Source organism: Sorex araneus, chromosome 2 (genome assembly GCF_027595985.1).
Source record: "Sorex araneus isolate mSorAra2 chromosome 2, mSorAra2.pri, whole genome shotgun sequence".
Lineage (NCBI taxonomy): Eukaryota > Metazoa > Chordata > Mammalia > Eulipotyphla > Soricidae > Sorex > Sorex araneus.
Window position 1 is genome coordinate 318761242 of NC_073303.1, and position 23811 is coordinate 318785052.

Sequence of the window (23811 nt, forward strand, 5' to 3'; positions counted from 1 at the left end):
TCACATTATCCATCTCAGCAGAGTCTAGAATCTTTGGAAAAGAGATAACTAAGGGCAGGGAACAGGCACATACTGTACCCGAAAGGTACCACTTCAAGTAACCCCACTGGGCAGTGTGTGTATCTGCACATCAGGCTCTCACTGATGTCTCTGAAGACCCCAGAAGAGACTTTGGGGTTGCTCTGTTCTTTGAGGAAAGGTTCCCAAAGGACAGAAAATCTGGTATAAGCATTCAAACTAATTAATCATTTAAGCCTTAACTCCTTGAAGACAGCACTGCTCAGGAAAATACATAATCTAGTAGTAGGTAGCTTCACATTGGTCTTGCCTGGCTTCCGGTGTGAGATTTTCATTTGGGACCACCTATGACTATCATCTTTGTGAAGAAACCCATCCCAATGATTGCAATTGTGCTAAATAAATCTGATTTAACAATTACATAATAAGATGAATTGGGACACTCTCGGGGAATTATCAGTATAGTTGATAATGGGATATCAAAAATATTCCTACCTGACAAAATGGGAGGGGAAGCCTCTTTGAAGCACTCTCCCTACCTCAGGTGGAACTTTGTGTGCATATGTGTGTTTGTGATGGGGGAGGGTGTGTATGTGTGTTTCTCATCTCTGATTTACTGAGACATAAGAAAATATAAGGGGTGTTAGAGGGAACTAGAGGCAGTGATGACCAGGTTAATGACAGGCTCTGCTCTCAGACTAGGCCAGCTAACAAAATCACACACACACACATTTGTACACATGAAAATCCTTGAGACCCTGGAGCACCAAGATGAATCCTTGTCCCTCAGCCTTGGTCTGCACCCGGAGGACCTACCAGAGTGTGTCCTCAAGTGGCCGGTGAGGGCATCTCTCCTGCGGCATGCATAGTTGCAGAGGTGGCACTTGAAAGGCTTCTCCCCAGAATGTAACTTGATGTGCCGTAGTAGGTTGCCTTTCTGCGTGAAAGAGGCCCCACACTGGTTGCACTGGAAAGGCCGTTCTCCTGCAAGTGAGGATGAGAGGCAAGGCAGTGAGAAAAGAACTCAGCTCAGGGACAAGAGGAGGACAAGAAAGTTGTTTCTCACAGGGGCCCGTTGACTTCCACCGGCTGCAGGTTTGATAGAACATGAGGCTTTCAGACTAAACCTGCCAGCTCCTTAACGCTTCACTGGTTGGGTCAATTTGATCTGAAAATCTAATTTTTTTCCCTAAATCAGAATGGCACATCACAATGCAAATTCAAACTCATTTAAATAAAGTGACTGCAACATTTTGTGATGAAGAGCCACTCTTCCTGATCAGCAGTTTTGGAATAAACCAATATCCAATTTTGCGTGTTGTGGCATTTGGTGGGGTTTTTAATGTGGCTTTTTTCAAAGGGTCTTTAAAATATGCCACTGAAGCAGCAAAATAAAAAGGAAACTCATTAAAAATGCATTTCAGGATCACAAGTTCATTTCAGCGTTACATTCTTATATTTAAATGAAAGGCACTTCATTATAACAGTTATAATAACTTCTTTTCATTTACATTTTCCCTGTATTTTCCCTTTCAGTTTCTTCTCCATTACCTGTCTGTCCCTAAGCAGGCAAATCAGGAAAGAGACAGACAGAGACTGTGTGGGTGAGAGAGAGAGAGAGAGGAGAAAGATTGAATAAAATGGGAAGTTAAGAAACTGCGAGGAAGCTCTCTATATTGTCCAAAGAAAAGTCCCAAATCCCCCAGGGCATAAAAATCAGAGCTGTGTTGAGATTTATTGCTTTTGGCTCTCAAAAATCCTAAACCCTTTATGCTGTTATTTATCTATAGTCATGGGATATATTATATTTTCAGGACAAATACTGTAAGAGATGTGATCTAGCTGTTGTTGGGAATTCTTTCTGGAGTGATATTCAATTTGTCTAAGAAACATCTGACTCTCTGCTGTGTGTGGCAGTCCAAATTTCTATATTCTGGATCTAACAAAAAGGACAGATGGAAATAGGAGTAAAATAAGTATGCTGCTGAGTAGTCATAGGTCTTGGATTTAAACTGGTGAATATTTAATTTAAACCACACTATTAAGAGTAAATATGTTTAAATAAATATTAAGGCTCTTTTGAAGACAAGTTTTTATTTTTTTCTTAAAAAATCTTTATGTCGCCATAATCTTAGATGCTGAGATCAGAGCAACATTTTTTCCTAGGAAAAAAGACTGTCTTAAAGTATATATGTAACAAATTTCCCAATTGATTAATGTAATTTTGGCAAACAAGACAAAGCAATTAAGAAGGAGCATATCTGGTACTGCTAAAATCACACACAATTAAGTCTGAAAGTCTCTATTTGCACCTGGATTTAATGATTGTCATCACATATTTTTTCAAATGGGCAAAACAAGTGTGTTACTATTAAAAACTGAAACCAGGATATTCTATTATAGACTAACGGGGCATCCTGACACTAACAAGGATGTATAAAATATTCTCCAAAATCTCAATTTGGAGTAAATCTGGTGGGTCACAGAGAAGATTTTAAATCATTTAAGTGAGGTGAAGGATGATGGCAAAACCAGCCACTGAATCTTTGAGCTCACACTGGACCAGGAGATTAAATTAACTGGTAGCCAGCAGGCCTGAGGAATGTATGAGATAATTTGTCTACTGAATACATTCAGGATCTTCACAACACACATGTGTGAGAGTATCTGGCCAAGAGGGAAATGAACTGCAATAAAGTTTTGTGTAGGGGCTCTGCAGAGTGAAATGACATGTGTTTCAGTTACAGCTTCAGTTTGGATATGCCACGCCCACAGGCTGTTGGGTCAGCTAGGCGATCTGACTGCACATCACAGAAATGCTTATGATAGGATATGGGACACCTCGTGCCACTTACATGTGCTCTGATAGGACTCAACACCAGTCGTATCAGTGTTGTGCCTTTGAGCTCCGAAAGGAGTCAGAACTCTTCTATGGGAGGTGGTAGCACAGTGGCGCTCTTTATAGGAGAGTCATCTTGGCATGGGGGTGGAGAAGCACAGGTCTCACTAACCATGTTCTCTGTCCTCGGAACAGGCCAGGTAGAAAAGGAAAGGAGACGTTTTTCCTCCACTGGGGTCTATCTGAGTCAGTGGCTCTCCTGCATCCTCTGCGTCATTTTCTTAGCTGAGAAGCACCCCTGGAGATCTAGCTATCTGTTTCTGATGGCATCTGCTGACAAGGGCCTGGGAACTGGAAGAGGTTATCCTCTGAAGCGCAGTGCAGAACGTTGAACTCAGACAGTGTTGGCCCTTGGGAGTGTCAGCAGGAGGAGCGTGATGCCCAAGCATTTGTGCTGGTCACTGCCACTCACCTGCCTCCTCCTGCATGCCTTCCGTTGGTCAGTAGTTTGCCTATTATAACTAAGATCAAGGTTCTGATATTGCATTTCTTTTTTAGGGATAAGGAATTTAATTACTATTTACTCAAAATGAAGTTTTGAAATTAACTCTACAGGTCAGATCACAGGGAGTTTGAAAGAATGTGTGAGTCTCTTTTCTTTTACATTATTGTTTAAAAATCACATTTCTTAGATTAATGATACTGACTGTTTGCAAAGTGGAGTATCCCCTATACTTAATGCTTCTTCCATACCAGCATCTTCTCTAATTCACCTTAATCCTGGGATATTTCATTACTTTGTGAATTAAAATATAAAACTGAGCACCAAAGACAGGCAAGGTAAGTGGTGATATCAATGAATTGCTGAGAAAATTATGCTAATCATATCTAATTGAGCTGGTGACATAGGAAAAATTTAGGTTTCTCCCAATGGGAAATTGTATCTGGAAATGGCCAAGGAAGAACTGGGAATCCCAGTCAGGAGCAAGTCCTTGTTTCTTGTCAAACCAAAGCAACCAATTAATGAGTTCTATCATCCACCTATTTTTTGGGGTCTGAATTAGAAGCTGCATTTTTATAGGATCTTAGAGGGCATTTCAAGTCTGGAAAACACTGTTGCAGAAACATTGTTAAAGAATTCAGGAAAGCCCTTTCTAACCTATTGCACCTATATTCCAGCAAGCTGAAGACCTTGATAGCATGAGCAGTGATCAGTTTTGGTGTTTTTGATCAGTGTTTTTCTGTCTCTGCCTATCATTCTTTGCATTTAGGCAAGGGGAAATTCATTATGAAGATAGTTTATGAATTCATTTGTTTTAGGTGTTTTAAAAAAATAAAATAAGGGGCTGGAGCGATAGCACAGTGGGTAAGGCATTTGCCTTGCACTTGGCCAACCCGGGTTTGATCCCCGGCATCCCATATGGTCCCTCAAGCACCGCCAGGAGTAATTCCTGAGTGCAAATCCAGGAGTAACCCCTGAGCATCGCTGGGTGTGACCCAAAAAGCAAAAATAAATAAATAAATAAATAAATAAAAATAAAAAATAAAAGCCAAAGCAGGAGCTATAAAAAGGATGGTGTGTGTATCATTTTTCTGGAATTTCCTCCTGTAATTCAGAACTCAGGGTATGGTACGTACTTGGTACTGAGCTGCCATTTATGAGGAGGAGTGGGCAGCAAACTGCAGGTTCCACTCTGCATATCTGTGCTTAGCAGGTTCATTCATTACATGTAATTATTCTTTTTATCAGGGCAGGCAGTCATTATATTTTGGCAATTTAGTATGCCAGAATTTGATTCATTTATCAAATATTTATTTAAGAGAATTTTCCCTGTATAGTCAAGGTTTTACATGAATTAGCAGGAAAGTTATTCATTTGTGAGGTCTCTCCCTCCATCAGGAATATATTAACATGGGTCCGGGCATATTTTGTTAGGTGTCCATCACAAGGTTTTCTACTTTCACTTTAATTTTTACTTCATTATATAAAGGGAGAACGTGACAATTCTCCTGCAACCTTTACTTAGGGCTGGATAGTGATAGGGTTTATTTCACTGGATGATTTGAAGATCAAGGGGCACATTAGGGAAAACAATGTTTGCTTAATTGCAGATGTAAATTTTTTTAATTGAAAATGAAGGCTTATTGAAACTACGCATATTTTGTGGTTTTCCATTTGTATTGGAAATGTATGGTATGATTTTTAGGCATTCTTGCTTCAAACATAAGAACTACAACTCCACAAAAGTCTGTTATTTCCTGACAATCCTGTTTTTGGTTGTTTGTTTTTGTTTGTGGGTCATAATGGTGTGATGCTCAAGGGATTATGGCTGGTTCTGCACTCAGATATCACTTCTTTTTTGGGGGGTCGGGGTTACACCTCAAGCTCAGGGGCTTCTCCTAGGCCCTACACTTAGGAATTACTCCTGGAATTGCTTGTGGGAGCATATGGGATGCCGGGGATGGAATCCAGGTCTGCTGCATGCAAGGCAAATGCTCTAACCGCAGTAGCATTGCTCTGGCCCTCAGATATCACTCTGGCATGGTTCAGGGGACCATGTGTAGTGCCAGAGAACAAACCCAAGTCGGGCATACATGAGACAAATGCTGTACCTGCTGTACTATCTCTCTGGCCTCTCATCCAGTTTTTCTTTTTCTTTTTTGCTTTTTGGGTCATGCCCAGTGATGCACAGGGGTTACTCCTGGCTCTGCACTCAGGTTTACTCCTGGCGGTGCTCAGGGGACCATGGGGCATGCTGGGAATCAAACCTGGGTTGGCTGCGTACAAGGCAAATGCCCTACCCACTGTGTTATCGCTCCCACATCCAGTTTCTCTTGCTAAATAATTTTTGGTCAATTTGTGCTTAATTCTGATAATCACATACTTGTTTGGCTCTAAGTATAGATCAGATTAGGCTGTGATTTGTATGTCTCTTTCCTTCGTTTTCTGAGGTAGCTTATAAAATATAATTGAACTTATGAAGTCTGCTTTCATCTGCTTGTTTAGTTTCCCTGTAGGTGTAGTGGCCAACACTGACCTTATGATGACACTGACACTACCTCTCATGCAACAAGAGGCCCAGGGTTTCCATGGTTAATGTTTATGTTCAAACTTTCAGTGGCAATTAGTTGGTGAATTTATTTTTCTATCCACCTTGGGCAGCAGAAAATTTTCTGTTCAGTTCTAAAGATAACTCATGCATACATTTAAAGGTAAAATGCTTTCCATTAATATTTTATTTCAAATAAAATATCTAAATATCTCTATTGCCATTAGCAATGACAGCTTTGGTGGAGAAGTAGGTAACTGGTCACTCGCCAGGGTTCATGTACAGAGTGGACATCCTTATTCCTCAACCCTCCCCCACCCCAAGGTGGAAGTGCATCTCATGAGCTTGGGCTGTATTTGGACACAGATCATCTTCATTCCTTTGGTTTTGGACACAAATGAGTACTTTAAAAACCTTAAAAATATTATCCAATAAGAAAGCTTTTATAGGAAACTTTCATACTAAGTTCTTGACTAATATAAAACAAACTAGTGGCAATCAAGCAATTTTGCATGGTCTCACTATTAGAGGGCAAACTGATCAAAACTTTTTTTCTTAAAGACTAAATTTTCATCTAATTGAACCACTCACCTAAGTTTCTAAAAATCAAGCCTTTTAGTTTGAATGCTCAAAAAATAATGTATATTTTCCTCATGGGTTCTTGGTGGAAGTCATTTTGTGGATCATTCTCTTTCTGCTTTGTTTGTCCTATTTTTTTTTTAAGGGTGAGACCCACTGGTACATGCCATCTAATGATGCAGCTGCTCTTAAAAAGCTTAACCTCAGGTCCTAAACAGAACTTGCAAACTTTGAGGCAAAATTTTCCTTCTGTTCATTGCCTTAACTTTTAGGATCAAATCTGTGCATTTCAGAAGAAGTGCTTTTCCATGTTGTTCCAAAATAAGAACTGAATTGCAAGTTTTCCTGAAACACACTTAGAACATTATCTAAGACAAAATAGTTTTCTCCTGCAACACTCCACGACCTTTTCTAGGCCATGAAGGGAGAAACTACACCAGTCCTTACCAGTATGGCTTCTTTTGTGGACCATGAGCACATTGGGACCGATGCAAATTATCCCACAGATATCACACTTTAGTTTGCCGTTAGGAAGTCGGATGCCTCCAGCTCCTGACAAAGCTTTGCTGCCTTGGCCACTGTGGGAGCCATTCATTTTCTCTCCTGAGGCATCAAGCATTCGTAAATCCTCAGCACATTCTTCCCCATTCATTTCACAGGCACGCCCATTCTCTTCATCACTCTGAGTCTCTATTTTAACATTACTGGCTGAAAGAAACAATACAGGGTGCCACTCAGTGTCATTGCAAAAACAAAACAAAACAACACAGCAGCAAAAAGACAACCAAATAGAAATGGGGAGCTTCTGTTTGAAGACTCTGAGTATTACACACGTACCAGGTGAACAGCAGCGCAACATGTTTAGGCCTCTGGGGCTTTGAGAGCAGAAGAAATTGAGGTTGCCCTATGTAGTTCTGAATGGCAATGATGAGAATGTATGAATAACTTACTCTCACATTGTGTCAGGCACTCACTCAAGCCAAAGGCCAAAGACTTCACAATCATTGCCTTGTGGCACCTCTGGATAGACTGGAGGGGGCTGTGTGAACCTGTCTGGAAGTGAGCACTGACTCTCTACTAAGAGTACTGACTCCACACCAGGAGTACTGACTCCCTACCAGGAGTACTGGCTCCCTACCAGCTAAGCAAAGGGCCCTCCTAGTGATTATCAAACCTGGGCCACTCCTCTTATTCATAATGCAATTATTGTATTTATCAGTAAAATTTTGGACAACATGAAGCAAAAATATGTTCAGATATCTGACCACCTGATAGAATTTTATTTATTTATTTATTATTTATTTATTTATTTATTTATTGTCTGGTCCATAGTCATCCTTATTTCATAATGATAATAAAACTTAAAGCTAGCTAAGTCTATGATTTGTTATATAACTTTACAATGCTGAAATCTGATAAAATTTGATGAATGTAAGGAATCCAGGTGTTCAAAGAGAAATCCAAGTGTGAGTGGGTAGGGGTGGAGATAAAAACGATTGTTAATTCAATAACCACTGTCTACTTTGCACTATTGTTTCTTTTGTGTCACATATAGGGTAATTATATCATTTGAATGTTTTTCCCCCCTGTAAATTCTATACTCTTCTGAAACACTGTCTGGAGTATAAGTAGATGAATTTAATACTGGGAACTGCATACATACTGAAAGAGCCCTCTCTTTCATCACATTCTCTATAGAAAGTAATAATGGGTAGATATATTCTGCCCAGCAAAATAATAAATGAGACAAATGGCATCACAATCCCAGAATATCTAATCTTTTGATTGAGGGATTCTCAAAGTGATTTCCCAGAACTGACAGCATTAGCATCACCAAAAACTCACTTCAGTACACTACAGGGCCACCAAACTACAGACTGTGGGGGTAGGCGCAGCACTCTGTCCCCATGAATTCTCTAGGAAATGCTAATGCCCACTTAAGTCTAATACAACTAAACAGTTAGGAGCACTCAATGCCAATTAATTTTATTTAATACATTTCTTTTGATTTGAAGACTAGAACCCAGATTCTAAGAGAAAAATCCCTAGTTTAGAGTATTAGTTTCACTCTTCCTAAGTGCCTTTTACACAGGCCAGCTAACTGCTGTGTGTGTTAGTCTATCCTTCTGTCAAAAGTGAATATATTAGTACTAGCTTAACAGGGGATTAAGCTGAGAGTATGTGAGAAGTTAGAATAGGACTGTGGCTTGGAATAGCAAGAAGAAATAGAAGCACCTTCCCCCTAGAGGTATGATTATGTACAGGGGGCTCAGTATCATCCCAATTATGTTTACGGAATAATTATCATGTACCAGGCCTTGAATTAACATTTAGCTTGAATTATAGCATTTAGTGGTCAGGACAATCCTATAAAAGAGATGCTACTACTGTCATGTTTTAAAGCTGAGGAAACTCAAGCAGAGAGAGGTGTAACCATTTGCTTACCCTCACTTATCGAGCAAAGGGGTGGAGCCTTGTAGGTTCTGATGCCTGCACTCATGACTGTTTATAGTGCAAGGAGCTCCCGTTAGCTCTTCAGCGAAAAGACTTACAAGTGAATAGAAAAGAATGCCTGGAACATGGATTTTAGCCCTCACTGTGAACTTTGAGAACCTAGACGTCAGGGAGTACCTCCTTCCCATCATATTCAACATTATGCAAGAATGAAAGATCTGCTCAGGGTGATTCTCCAATGCTTTTCCCAATAGGATTCTGAAGGCCACAGACCCAGAAGGCCCTTTGCGTTTCAGCAGCCTCTTTCTGACCTTTTCACACAATCAGAGACAAGAGACCCTATAACCACTGGCATGTAAGTACAGGAAAGATGTCAGGCAAGGAAGATCAAAGCACCATGAGACTGGGATGTTTTCTGACCTCCCTGCCCTGGAATCACCCTTTGATGTGTGCCACTGATTTCTCTGAGTGGAAGCTAATTTTCTAGGACCTCTCTGCTCACTTGATTCTGCACCAGAATGCTCTGACAGTAAGATCTCAAAAATCTCAGAACCCTTTATCCTGGAAGTATTTTTAACTGGATGAATTTGGAAGGGCCATTATGAAGCACAGTGGAATGGAGATTACTGTTAGTTGTGAGACACAGTTGCAGTGAAGGGCCAACGGCATGCTGGACTAGAAGAGGAAACCACACAGGGGAATAGCACTGGGATACTCCCCTTCGCATGCTCCTCCACTCCCTCAGTTTCATAATTTCACAGGAAAGAAGCTAAGGAGAATGAAATATTTTTTTCAAAGACACATGGAATACTAGTTCTTATCAGTTAGACACTTGAATTTGTTTATATAAGCACTAAAAATGGCAGGTATTTTTGCAATTTTTCTAACTTGCCTTGGGGCTTGTACAGATGCCGGTGTCATTTCTTTTTGCTGAGGAGCAGAAGAAAGGACAGTTCAGCAGGGGAAGGCCATGAGTTTTCTGATACATGACATGCTCCCTTACAGTAGCATCTTGTGGAGATCCAGCATGACAGTGGTAACACGTGGTAGGTTGCTGACTTGGATGCCAGAGCCACTTCATGCCAGGAGACCTAATACCAGTCACTAACTTAGCTAGTAGTTTTTGAGGGTGAGACTAGCACAGTTATGCCTTGTGACTCTTTATCTAAGAACTGTAACAAAGCACCATTGTGGGCACAATAAATTCATCAAAAGGCACTTAAGCCTATCACCTTGAGGTCACTTGCATCCCCAGTAGACTAAGTAGAAGTTTTTAGAGTCAGAAGAGGTAGAGCATAAAGCATTAAATGCAGGATTCGGTCATATTCTGGGTTTCTGACAAGAAAGATGCAGACGATACCCCAGATCACAGAGACTAGGTCAAGAAACTTGAGCTAAACCATGGAATCTTGACAGATGACTTACCCAGAGCAAATGTTGCATGGTCATTGTTTTAGAGCTAGATTCTTGCTGGCACCATAGGACAGATTTTAGCAGAAAGGTCTGAAGGACTAAGAGAGGGAGATAATGATCTTGGTGGTCAGGGTAAGATAAAATGGGTAACAACATTAGCCCTGGGCATATTAAGTCCAGTATGAGTGAATGTTTCCTAAGTATGGGGAATGGTTCTTATTTCCAATGAACAAATGCCAAGAAGGTGGTGTTTGCATAAAGGAACCTGAAAGACTCCTGTTCATTTTCAGGAAGTGAGGTACACATAAAGTGTTGTGTGAGTGTGTGTGTGTGTGTGTGTGTGTGTGTGTGTGTGTGTGTGTGTGTGTGAGTGGGTGGAGGTGGGTGTCTCACCGTAAGTGAAAAAAATAACACAGGAAATACACTTATTTTTACAGATGAGGAAATCAGGACATGAAACTACCTTAAGTCACAAACACTGGACCTCAAAGTTCAGATATTATAAACATAAATATGAGGCCGACATAAGTGCAAATAGTTACATTCAAGGGACATATATTTGAATAGTGAACTCTTGGTTTTAGTTGACAGTAGGACTGATTAGTGATGCTGACCAGAGCAAGATAAAAACAGAACAGGTAGTTTGGGGTTGGGTTCTGTGGGACTAAAGTTTGAGTGGTCAGGTTGCACCCTACACTGGCCAGGTCACATGTCTTTTCATGGGCCGGTAAAGTCTGGAGTGTGTCAGGGGGATAGATGCTGGTGGGAAACCAAGCCCATATTTGCGGGAAACATGGAGGACACTAGGCATGCCTGAAACAGACACCAAGGCTAAGAACATGCTCAGAGGCACTTCTGAAAGCACCAGGAACTGTTATAGACAATGAAGAGTGAAGAAGGGAGCAGAGGTTTCTCCAAGAGGGATATTTGGTCCTGTGAGGTATCTGGGGGTCACAGGTTGTGTTTATACCTCTGATGGTAAGCTCTGGGATCTGCCTGCTGTGGGCCTTTACTTAAATCCTGTAGTCCTGCAGAGTTAATGGCATCAAGTGATTGCTTCAAATAATGACAGAAGAGCTTGGGTATGGGTAACTGTCATTTATTTGAACTACCCTTTTTCTGGTTGCTTCCTTCATATTCCTCTTCCTTGAAATCTACTTAAGAATATGCAAAACTGATGCTTTATTACATTGAAAATGCCACAGAGTAACGCCTTGGTAACTGAAACTCCTAAAATAAAACAGATCACCTAACATTAAATTCAAATTCCTCAGTCCCCTTATAATTTGCATTTATTGGACTTTGATCCTTCCTGTGAAATATCCCCATGGGAAGCTACCTAGGGCTTGTGTTGGTTGTGTGGATGCGTCTCTGGTTTTCTAACTCTCTTCTGCTCCATGTTTTTGGGGTAGGAACTGCTTAGTTTTGATATTGTTTATATGAAATGTTATATTCTCCTAATATAGAGAACATATTTATAAATATTTTGTAGCTTCATCCCTCCCACCCCTCAGAGATGTTGAACTCAGAATAATGTTCTGAGTTGAACTGATTAAATATAGAAGATGAAGTGGAGTCTGTGAGCCCTGCCACCTACCTCTGGCTCAGCAGTCCCAGCCCAGGGCTCTCTTACTGACTACGGAGAGCTAATGGGCAAGTTTATTATTTAATAAATCTGTCTTTTATTAAGAATAGAAGTACTTGAACCCTGAAAATGCTGGTTAAACTAGAAAAAATTAGACCTTATTGTTCTAGTTTTTTTAGAGGCCTTCTATGTGCAGTCCTAAGAGAGACCCAGACTCCTGGATGTGGAGTAAACTCCAGCATATACACTAGATTAGCTCTGATGGAGCTGGAGAATCCAGGGAATTCAAAGGCCAGTAAGAGCAGGAGACTGATCTGTTGCCAAGCAGTGCATGCACTCATGAATGATTGAAACATTTTAATGCATAGGTATAATGTACACTAGCAGTCTGCATCTTACAAATGAGTTATGCATCCTTAAATTTTTTTCTTTTTAGAGTGTGGCCTCATATTTCCTAGTAAGTAAATTTTTAGGATTCAGATTGAATTTTATCACTGGAAGGATATTTCTAAATTATAATTGTAGTATTAGTTAAGCCATGTGAGGTTATGAAGCTCAGTACTTTAAATAAAAAACAGTAAATTAAACTAAGTAAAGAGGAAAAGTAATTCCTCTATAAGATAAAATAAGTAAAATGAAGTGGAATTAAAATAGTTCAGATATATTTTAAATAGGGTAACTAAAAAATATTAAGATGGAGAAGTTTCTCCAAAAATTTATAAAGACTTCAAATATTTTAAAGGGAGTTATGGCACAGCGGGTAGGGTGTTTGCCTTGCACGTGGCCCGCCTGGGTTTGATTCCTCCGTCCCTCTTGAGAAACCGGTAAGCTACCAAGTGTATCCCGCCCACACGGTAGAGCCTGGCAAGTTACCCATGGCGTATTCGATATGCCAAAAACAGTAACAACAAGTTTCACAATGGAGACATTAGGTGCCCGTTTGAGCAAATTGCTGAACAACGGGATGGGCAGTGCTACAGAATGAAATCAATTATTATAGCTTACATCATTTAAGTTTGTAAATGAACATAAGTAATTAGAAATATTTATCTTATTTTATATTTTAAATTTTAAGTGAAGTCAGGGAGAGAGAAACTATGAAGAAAATGAAAAAAGGGGGAATTTTACAAGTATAGCTATACTTTCTGTATTTTACCTAAGTAACAATCAAATTTCAATTTTCAAGGAAAAAACGGTGATGAGGAATGAGTAGGGCAATTCTTTACCATGACCACTAGGTGGTAATGTTGGCCCAGAACAGTTTGGTTGCATCCCCACCCCCACCCCCTACCCCCCACACTGTGGGGAGGGTCTCCGGATCAATAGCCATTTCTAAAAGGAGGGGATATTTATACTTTATTCATAATTTGGGTACTTTGCAATTGTGTGCGTGTGTGATTAATACCCATGAACCCATTTATGTAATATTAAGTGTTTCAAAAGATACATTATTTGTCTTATAAAATCTCCAAATATCTTTATATGCAATTTTTATATACCAACATCTTCACCAAAAGATTAATTTGAAAATTATAGTTTTGTAGACCCTAAACCTTCTCACATTTGAGAACATGTCTTATAATGCATTACTCTTTAGTGCATTTGATTTCTTAATATGGTGTTCATCTAAAATGAGTATTTCTCTGTCCTCATTCTATATTTTAAACAGTAATATAAGCACATACATACATAAACACACATAATGCATATGTATGTATTTTATAAAAATATGATATTTTTTCAAAGTTGAATCAAGATGCCTAATAAAAGAATGATCTTGACAGCTCTTATACTCTAAAACGGGAATCTTGGCTGTAAGGAATGGGATTGTTATGCTAAATACTAAGTACTAAACATCTAAGACATTTGATAACCAGAACATCAGAAACCTATCTTTAACTGTTACTGGCACTTTTAAAGTTAGAATCCATATAAGTAATTACTACAACATTAATGCATACAGCCTGTTTTTTGTTGCTTTGTAATATTAAAGAATTTTCTAATTCAGGCTCTGAAAACAAAAGTTCTAAGATGGGCTACCAACTTGCATCACATCAAATATTCAACTATCTGTACATTTTTAAAAAGCACTTTCCATTCTTTAAAATACTTCTCTAAGGAAGCTGCCCAAATACACTTATCATTTATCATCTCTCAGAACCTTAAAAAATAAAATTCACATCTACTTTAAGTTTAACAACTCTCATCAGGAAGCTTCAACCTGCTCACAGCAGTAAGAGTGTTTGCTCAGATAGCAGGTGCCATGGACTAACGGCCTTGATGCCTGTGAGTTTTTTCTTCTCAGTTCTGAAATTAATATTTTAGACCAACAGGGAGTATGTTGACTTACTGAATTGTGAAACAGTTTAAAAATGTGCTAAGTGTTTAATGATGACAAGTCTGGAATTTTTTCATGATATTCAATAAAAAGGAAATGATCACATTAATAACGAAACTAGAATTACAATTCCATTAGTACAATTGTTAATTCTACCTTACTTTTACATTTTGCTACTGCATGCTCTTTTGCATGCTCTTCAGAACATTGTTCAACAGTCTGAAACCCAAGTTATTGACTTTACTATGGTAGAGATATTTCTGATGATATCAAATAAAATGATCAACAGTTTTTCTCATGCTTATAAGTATGAAGGAAGGAGGCAAAGAAACATGCAATATTTTACTATGTAAACTGCATATGAAATAAAAAAAAACATGTTTCTGTTTTCTAGAAGCAAAGCATATACTTACGAGAGAAAGATTTGGGAATTATTGCATGAAAATCCCTAAAGCCATCAGCCCCATATGTAACTGCAATAAAGAAGGAAAAGAGAGCTAGGTTGTGATATATTTGAGAGACACAGTAAGAGTTCAAAAGAAAGGATTATTTTTTAAAAGTCTTATTGCTCAAAACTCATTCTTTATCTATGAATCTGCCTATATTCAACCTTTATGACAACTAAAAGTTGTCAGAGTACTGACACACTTCTGCAATGCCCAGAGGTCTGAGCTCGAGGCAATCTATCACATGGAGTATTCTGTAGTGACCCCTGGTATGTGAAACACCTTAGGGGCAGTGACCTAAAGTATTCTGTAACTGTGAGAACATCAGCAGAAATGGCACAGACATTTCTTAGTAGGGGTTCCCCTAGAAGGACAATCACATCTGAGTGTGCTGTGTTTTTTTATGGGCCAATGGCATAGCCGACATTCTTGATTCAGTTTTTGTCTTAGGAAATGTCATAGAAAATTGGAACATATTCATGTAACTCATTGGGGGAAAAATCCGTGTTTCCCCACCTAAAAAACAAGCTGCCATTTTTTTGTGTGCTTTCCTGTGAGTTTCCTATAGTTTTCTTGTCCCAAATCTATAATTCCTATTCTGTGTAATAGGCCAGAGCATCCAAAGTGTAACATGTTTGAGGACAGTAGACAGCCAAGCACACAGAGACCCACACAATTTTCTCTTCAGTAGTGTAATCCAGGGACTCTAAGAGTGATATAGACAGTGTAGTTGAATCAAACTTGTTGGGTGAACTACTGAATTAGTATTAGCATGAAAAAGGTTATGATGTTTTGCAGGAAACTGACTTACCAAACTTTCTTAAAAGTATTTTCAAACTGATCTGACCACAGACCCTCCTATTTTCCCATAAAAATTTTGTTGAACTATTATGATGATGTGAAAACTTCCTAGATGTGACTAGGAGCAACTAGCTTAATTTCTTCCTGACAATTCCTTAATCTTCTGTCATTCTTTGGTCATCTAAGACTCTAAAGAAGTCTTTAGACTCTTTAACTCTAAAGACTATCTTCTGACTCTAAAGAAGAAAGTCACCACTGTGCATTCTGGTCAAAGCAGCTGTCGTCAGGGACCTGGTGCTTATGCTTGGTGACCACTGCTGGAGTCACAGCCTCTGCCCAGTAGGACTTGGTATGGGGCCACACGGATATGGAGAATATCAAAGATGCTTTAAAAGTTAGTATTACTGTTTTTAAAAGGGGACATTGCTATAGGTGATACACTGTCAGATTTTCTGATTAAGTGACCTAACTCTAAGATCCTGCTGACTTGGAGTTCGGCTATGACTCTGATCTGCTGATTTGGAGTTTGACAATTGGAATTGAGCCTCCTTGTCACTGTCTTCATGTTCACTGGCAAGCAGTGGAGAGAAGGGGCTCATGGTCTGGAAGTGAAAAAGACTAATCTAAAAACTGTTCCACTGGTACTAAGCTCAGTTCTGCACAGGTCTTGAATAATCCAAGTGTAACCCTTGACGTTTTTGTCAGAATGATTTCCATTTAATAACTACCACTCATAAAAATTACATTAGTAAGTGAAACACTTAATCGTTTTAAAGAAAATGAGTTTTGTGCTTGGTATAATTGAATTAACTTAGAATTTTGTCCTATTTGATTCCTAAAAAATTGCAAAGTTTAAAAAAGTAAAAAAAGCTGCACCTACAGAACGGCTTTACTCCCCTTTAAAAATTCTTAATTGAGTAAACATACACTCTTGCTCAGGCACAGTTAAATTCGGGCACAGATCAACTTCTGAGTTCAGAAAAGGAAAACATGTTATGTTATATGCAAAACAGAAAAAGGTGAAGACACACCCTGGCCTGGTGTAGTCATTCTGTTCTATTCTGTTCTCTTCAATTTAGCACCCATGGAAGACACTCTTGGGAAGTTTTGTGAATTCCAGTCACTCATAAAGGTCTTTCTATCAATTACCGTTCAACCTCACTGTGTTTCTATGAGGCTGTGAGGCAGAGCCATTGTTTAATAAGGAGACGGGGGGCAAAGTGGTTCTAAAAGGCAATTTTTTTCATTGTTAGCATGAAAATGCATAAATCTAAGACTGCAGCCAGTAATCCACATTCTCCTGTGCAGCATGTGTCTTTATTTTTTATTTTTAATTTTTAAAAATTTTTATTTATTTATTTTATTGAATCACCATGTGGAAAGTTACAAAGCTTTCAGGCTTAAGTCTCAGTTATTACAATGCTCGAACACCCATCCCTTCACCAGTGCATGTATTCCACCACCAAGAACCACAGTAAACCTCCCCCCAACATCCCCACCCCCACAGCCCCCCACCCTGCCTGTGTAGCTGATAAATTTCATTTCACTTTCTCTTTACTTTGATTACATTCAATATTTCAACACAAAACTCACTATTATTGTTTGGAGTTTCCCCCCTTCAAAGTCGGACCTGCTGGAAAAGAAGCATTTGATAATTTGTTTTCCATTGGTAAGAATGAAGAGATATGAGGTCATGTGGCCACACTAGTGGCCGCAAGATTTTGGATTTCTGTATTTTAGTATTTTTTTTTTTTTATTGAATCACTATGTGGAAAGTTACAAAGTTTTCAGGTTTAAGTCTCAGTTGTATAAGCAGCATGTGTCTTTAAAAAGCAGTTTTCTCTTTATAATACTTCCAAAGTGCTTGTAGTATCTTATGTGAATATTTGTGTATGCATGTGTGAACTGTAGCTGCGTACATGTAACATGAAATGTGTAAGTTGTTGGTGTGCATGTGAACAAGTGCACGCATGCACACACACATGCACACACACACACACACACACACACACACACACACACACACACACCCTACATTGGAGTTACAGTGCATGTACCAACAGAGAGCCCCAAAACAACAAAATGATTGCCAACCAATGATTTGGAAAGTGTGTCCTTCCTGGCTCTACCCACTGTGTGGACCTACAATCCTGTCCTTCCTCATGCACAGTGACACTGGCAGTTTCTGAGAGCACCTGGACTCCTAGAGCCAATCGCCTCAGAGCCAGGGCTCTGACGGTTCACATGAACGTCTCTTCTTACTCATTTGGAGAAACATTCAGGTGATACCCGCTGTGTCCTACCACAGCTCTGCTTGTAAGTACAGCCCTCTCCTGGCCCTGGGAGAAGGCTCTGCAGGGAACGGGAGCAGTTAAGCTGTGCGGCTGATTCTCAGCCTCACCTTCACTTCTTCAGTAAATCCATCTTATATTTCAAGTCATTTTTCTACAAAAGGATACAGGTAAAAGAATATTTCCATATCTTGCCAAGTTTTCTAAATATGAAGCATTCTTATAAACCAGAGCAAATATTTGGTAACGTTTTCACATACAATATTGTGAACCCCTCTGATACTGAATCCTATCCAGACGACCAAATGCTACTTTTCTAGAAAGAAAAAAACGGAAAGAAACTACACTTGTTGTTTTGCATTGAGTTGATATATTATCACATATAAACTCATAATGAACATACAAACTCATGCTGTTGCTACCTTAGGGGAAGATGGAAACATCCATAGGATTTTCAATGTCAGAGGAGAAAATGACCCTGACACTTTTCTGAGGGTAAACACATGAGAGTAAACACATCCAGATTTATATTTTCAGGAAAATTCAGAAATATACAATTGTATAACTCTTATCTGTATTTTTAAAATCATGCTAGTTTCCTATTCTGAAACAGCACTTTCTTGAAGTAAATGGTCAGAATATTATTTTTAGATTAGATATTACCTTACCTGGATTAACAAAAGTTCCCTAAGTTAGAGGATTGTTTAAGAACAAGGATCTGCTGTACCAGAGTGACAGTCGAGTTTGCAGGGTCACTGTCTTGTATATGGTGGACCTGGGTTTAATCCCCAACACCAATATAGTTTTCCAAGCCCTGAGAAATATAGTTCTCCAAGCCCTGAGTGCGTGAGTGCAAAACTAGAAATAAGCCCTGAACACTGCTAGGTGTGTCCTGTACCCTGACTCCTCCCTCCTACCCCCAACCCCCACAAGTATCTACACAGAAGTGTCTCAGTATAGGAGAACTGACAAAGATCTGGACCTACTACCTATTCAGTACAGAGCTAGTGCTCCAGCAGTCATAAGACCTTAGTTCTGCTTGTTTTCTACTAGGGGAGGAGCAGCCATGGAGGGGAGCATCTGGTTCTCTCTCTGTATCTGCAAACTAAGCTGCTCTACAGCCACAGAGCCAAGGAGCACTGGTGGAAGATGTTACATGAGAGCTGCTGCTTCTGTTCTATTTGCAGCTTGCTACTCCACCAGCTCTTTTTTTTTAGTCTTCAGATTTTATGATCCTTGGTATGGTAGCAGTGGTTTAAATTATTCCCCAATCCTGCTGGCCCTAATACAATGCCATGTGCCTCAGGTCTTGTTAAGTGCCCAAGAAAGAAAACATATGCCTTCCAGGTGGGAGGCTCTACCTGGGTCCAGCAGCCACGCCTTTCTTCCCTCTGGCCAAATTCACATCAACCTCTTTCTATTCTTTCTTTTCTTTTTCTCTTTCTTTCTTCTTTCTTTCTTTCTTTTTCTCTTTCTTTCTTCTTTCTTTCTTTCTTTTTCTCTTTCTTTCTTTCTTTCTTTCTTTCTTTCTTTCTTTCTTTCTTTCTTTCTTTCTTTCTTTCTTTCTTTCTTTCTTTCTTTCCTTCTTTCTTTCTTTCCTTCTTTCTCTTCCTTCCCTCCCTCCCTCCCTCCCTCCCTCCTTCCTTCCTTTCTTTCTTTCTTTCTTTCTTTCTTTCTTTCTTTCTTTCTTTCTTTCTTTCTTTCTTTCTTTCTTTCTTTCTTTCTTTCTTTCTTTCTTTCTTTCTTTCTTTCTCTCTTTCTTTCTTTCTTTCTTTCTTTCTTTCTCTCTTTCTTTCTTCTTTCTCTCTCTTTCTTTCTTTCCTTCTTTCTTTCTTTCTTTCCTTCTCTTCCTTCCCTTCCTCCCTCCCTCCCTCCCTCCCTCCCTCTCTCTTTCTTTCTTTCTTTCTTTCTTTCTTTCTTTCTTTCTTTCTTTCTTTCTTTCTTTCTTTCTTTCTTTCTTTCTTTCTTTCTTTCTTTCTTTCTTTCTTTCTCTCCCTTCCTTCCTTCCTTCCTTCCTTCCTTCCTTCCTTCCTTCCTTCCTTCCTTCCTTCCTTCCTTCCTTCCTTCCTTCCTTCCTTTTTTTTAAATTGAATCCCTGTGAGACATAGTCACAAAGCTTTAATGCTTTCATTTCAGTCATACAAAGATGGAACACCCATTCCTTCATCAGTGCACATTTTCCACCACCAATGTCCTCAGTATTCCCCCCAAACACACACACTTCCCAACCCTCCCCCTCCTCTCTGGCAGACAATTTCCCCCATGCCCTCTTTCTACTGTGGTTTGCAGTATAGATACTGAGAGGTTATCACGTTTGGTCCTTTATCTACTTTCAGCACACATCTCCCATCCTGATCGATTCCTCCAACCATCATTGACTTGGTGATCCCTTCTCTATTCCAGCTACCTTCTTCCCTAGCTCCTGAGACAGGCTTCCAACTATGGGGCAATATTCCTTGTGTTACTGTCCTTGGGTGTCAATCTCATATTGTGTAATTCTATATTCCACAAGTGAGTGCAGTCCTTCTGTGTCTGTCCCTTTCTTTCTGACTAGATCAACATCTTTCAACATTCATATTACTACCTTCTCACTACTTCTTTCTGTTTTCTATTCCACTGGTGCCAGTGGAGCACAAGTTTTCATCTGGATTTCTCTACTTCCAGTCACCACGACCCAACTCTCTTTTCTTTCTTGAGAGACTCCTTTCTTCGTATTTTTCATGCACCACACCCAGCATATCTGCCTTCAACTGCTTGCCTTTGCGGTTACTTTGCCCAGTGCACCTCCCCACTCTGCCCCTAATGCTCCCAGCACTTCCTGCCTGAGCCTGCAAGGGCATTCTCCTCTTCCTCTCACTGCATTTGCCCATTACCTTAAAGTGATTTTCTCTAGGCTCCTCTTACTGGGTTGTATCACTTTGAATTTTTTCCCTGTGACTGTTATGATCAGGTAAAAAATGCTATGTTCTGAGTCAAAAATCCCCTCACATGGAAGCTCTCAACAAGCAATGATATTTATTTATATAATCAAATGGAGGAATCTTACAGAAAAAAATGCAAGGATGCCCAGCTATATCCTATTTATACATATCCTGTGATTTTCATTCAGTGTGGCATGAAATTATTTGCCAACTAATGTCAGTGCAGTCTGAAATGTATTACTAGTCATGGCGTATCTCCATCTCCTGTATGGATACAGGGAAAATCCCATTATAGCTCAATTCACTCCCCTGCTCATCTAGTAGTTTATCCCCACCTCTCACAGAATTGTGCATCCTACAGGGTGGTCCTTGGAACATCCACTTAAAACCAAATCTTCCCGGTGTTTCCCAAATTGGGTGGTATGACATATTGGGGGTGCAAGAATAATGTGGGGGGTGGAGTAGTAATCTAGGGTACAATTGGAGGACACTTTTTGTTCATTCACTTAAGATTTACAAAGGAGGCATTGGGTAATTTTTTTTTCTGGAACAGGGACAGTAGGTCAACTAACTTTGAGAAGTTTTGCTTTAGATTCAGATGGCCCTGTTATCTCTATTCCATGATGCTTGAAAAACATAATCAACTCTGGAATTCGATATGAGTCTGGAGCCCGGAATGAAGAATTATGACCTACCAATAGTTGAGTTCTCCTTCTCTCACTCTTGTCCTTCTATATAAGACTCATTATGTAGAAAGTAAAACATGCACTGAATTGGTGTGCATTTTATTTTTACTTTATAAACACAGTCATGGTAGTTGAACATTTTCAGAAATACTTTAAGTGATATGTTGGAAAGTATATTGCAATATGGACTGCATTTTCTATGCTGATTGACTGAAGTCCAGAAACTTGGTGTATTTAGAATAAGTTAATACAGGGAAATCATTATTATTGACAGTTCTCATTCACTGGCACACTCAGCCAAGCATTTGGGGTTTGGCTTTCTTTTCAAATAGGTCCTCTGAATTCCCTGTATGTGTCTTACTACATTCTAGCAATTTGTTAACTAGATGCTTGATGGTTGTCAGGTTACTTTCTGGTTAACCATCATGTCCTGGAGCAATTTTTGTTGATTTATGACAGGAAAAAAAAGTCAACTTAGCTTTATTTGAAATCACAACTGTGAGATCTGCCTTAAGAGGAGACAATGTACAGAACTAAAATGACTCTCCATGAACAGGTTGGGATAAATCAGTTTTTGACCCTCATGATCCTGAGGGCTTGTGCAATTTTGTTTATGTTTTCTTAATATAATTTTAATTATTCATGATGAACTAAGTGAAGGGAGACAAATCTCTGATTGATAAGTCTACAATTTTTCAAAAAGTAATAGATAAGCAGACTTTTATTAGGAACACAACCAAAAATGAGGAGGTGGAACAATGCTGATTCTATTTATGAAATACTTTTTTAATTTTTAATTTTTTTGAGCCACACCTGGAGATACTCAGGGGTTACTCCTGGCTCTACACTCAAGAATCACTCCTGGTAGTGCTCAGGGGACCAACAGGGGATCAAACCCAGGTTGGCAGAATGCAAGGCAAGCACCTTACCCATTGAACTATCTCTCTGGCCTCATATGAAATTATGTTCAAGTCATTGTTTTGAAACCACTTGTAATTTTTCTCAATTGCTTTCTTAGGCATTTTGCTACAGTTTGGAATTTGGGCTGAAATGGTCAAGAAGTTTAAAAATTGGTTTAAGGTTATTTTCTGAAGGTTAAATCATTGCTTTTTTATGCACACACATATATGTATATATACAATTAAGGCAACATGATTTACATTAAGGCACCATGATTTTACAATACCATCAATATTAATGTTTCAAAAATACAGCACGTACAACAGAGTATCAGCATTCCTCCACCACTATCTCTAGTCTCTCTCATTACCCTACACTCACTTTTTCATATTTTTGATGAAAAGAACCTCTTTTTAAAGAGATATTTTACTAGTATAAAGATAAAACCATATATAAGTACCATAATACATTTTCTAAAATAAAACTCAAGCTTCTATATTCTAAAAAGTCAGGAAAATAAAAAAAAATGGAAACATAATAAATATAGTGAGAAAGTTTAGTCCAATACTCAGAAAGAAAGAAGATAAGGAATGTTTCCAGGCAACAAGTAAAGAAAGGAAGATGGCTGGGTCAGTAATGACAATTCAGAAAAAGTTTGCACTGGGGGGTTGGAATAATGTGAGTCCTGGATATAAGAGAAACATTAAATTATATTTTATTTTTAATTCCAAATATTATTCCAGAGAGAGAAATATATACCAAAAAACATAGGTAAGCAGAAAATTCTATTGTAACCCAGACTGCACTTCACACAGGTATTTCTGGAACAGCAGGCAGACCCAAGGACAGATCAGGCAGTCACCCTCTGGGGACAGATGGCCATCAGAGAATACTGAGAGAAGAAAGGGGCACTGAGGGCTTCTGGAACGCCAGAGTCCAGTAGCAGCAAGTGTGTCTGCAGCAGGGGCTGCCTTGCCTGGACACCCTCACCTGTTTGGGCATGTGCTTTACTGCTGTGACTGCACACATACAATTTGCAAGTGGTTTCCTGGCAGTATATTCTTACAAAGCCACAGTGAACTGTTATTGCGAGTGTCAACCGGAATTTGACAAAAGAAGCTCTAAGGAGGTCACAGGGTCTTCTGAGTGACTAGGTGTGCTCTGCAGTATGCTGCTGTGTGTGCCCTGTGCCAACCAGGGGTCGCAGGGCATGCTGCTCCTTTGGGCAGGGTGGGAGACCTTGCAAGAGAGGGACATGCTCTTGCCTTGTGAAGCAGCCCGGTCTTGTCTGCATATCCTATTCCTGCCTTGTCCCTGCAGTTGGCGTTGTGTCAAACCCAAAAGATCCCAGGAGCCTGGGTTTAGTGTCAGGGAGTCCAGAGATAAAATAATCTCCCCCAGGACACACGGAGGGCAGGCCCCTGTTGTCCCTCCCTCCCAGAAGTTCAAAGCAAATTCTTGCCAGAATTCCAAGCAAAAGGTGACTCAGC

The 23811-nt window shown here is 39.4% G+C and overlaps 1 protein-coding gene across 1 annotated transcript in view; it reads right to left on the minus strand.

Moving 5' to 3' along the window:
- IKZF1 (IKAROS family zinc finger 1) overlaps window positions 1–23811 on the minus strand; it is a 94377-nt gene that overhangs the window by 17924 nt on the left and 52642 nt on the right. Inside the window, exons 4-6 of the mRNA XM_055127590.1 lie at window positions 14690–14749; window positions 6934–7194; window positions 835–1002 (exon numbers count right to left, since the gene is read on the minus strand). Coding sequence (XP_054983565.1) covers window positions 835–1002; window positions 6934–7194; window positions 14690–14749 — 489 coding nt within the window. The remainder of the gene's footprint in view (window positions 1–834; window positions 1003–6933; window positions 7195–14689; window positions 14750–23811) is intronic.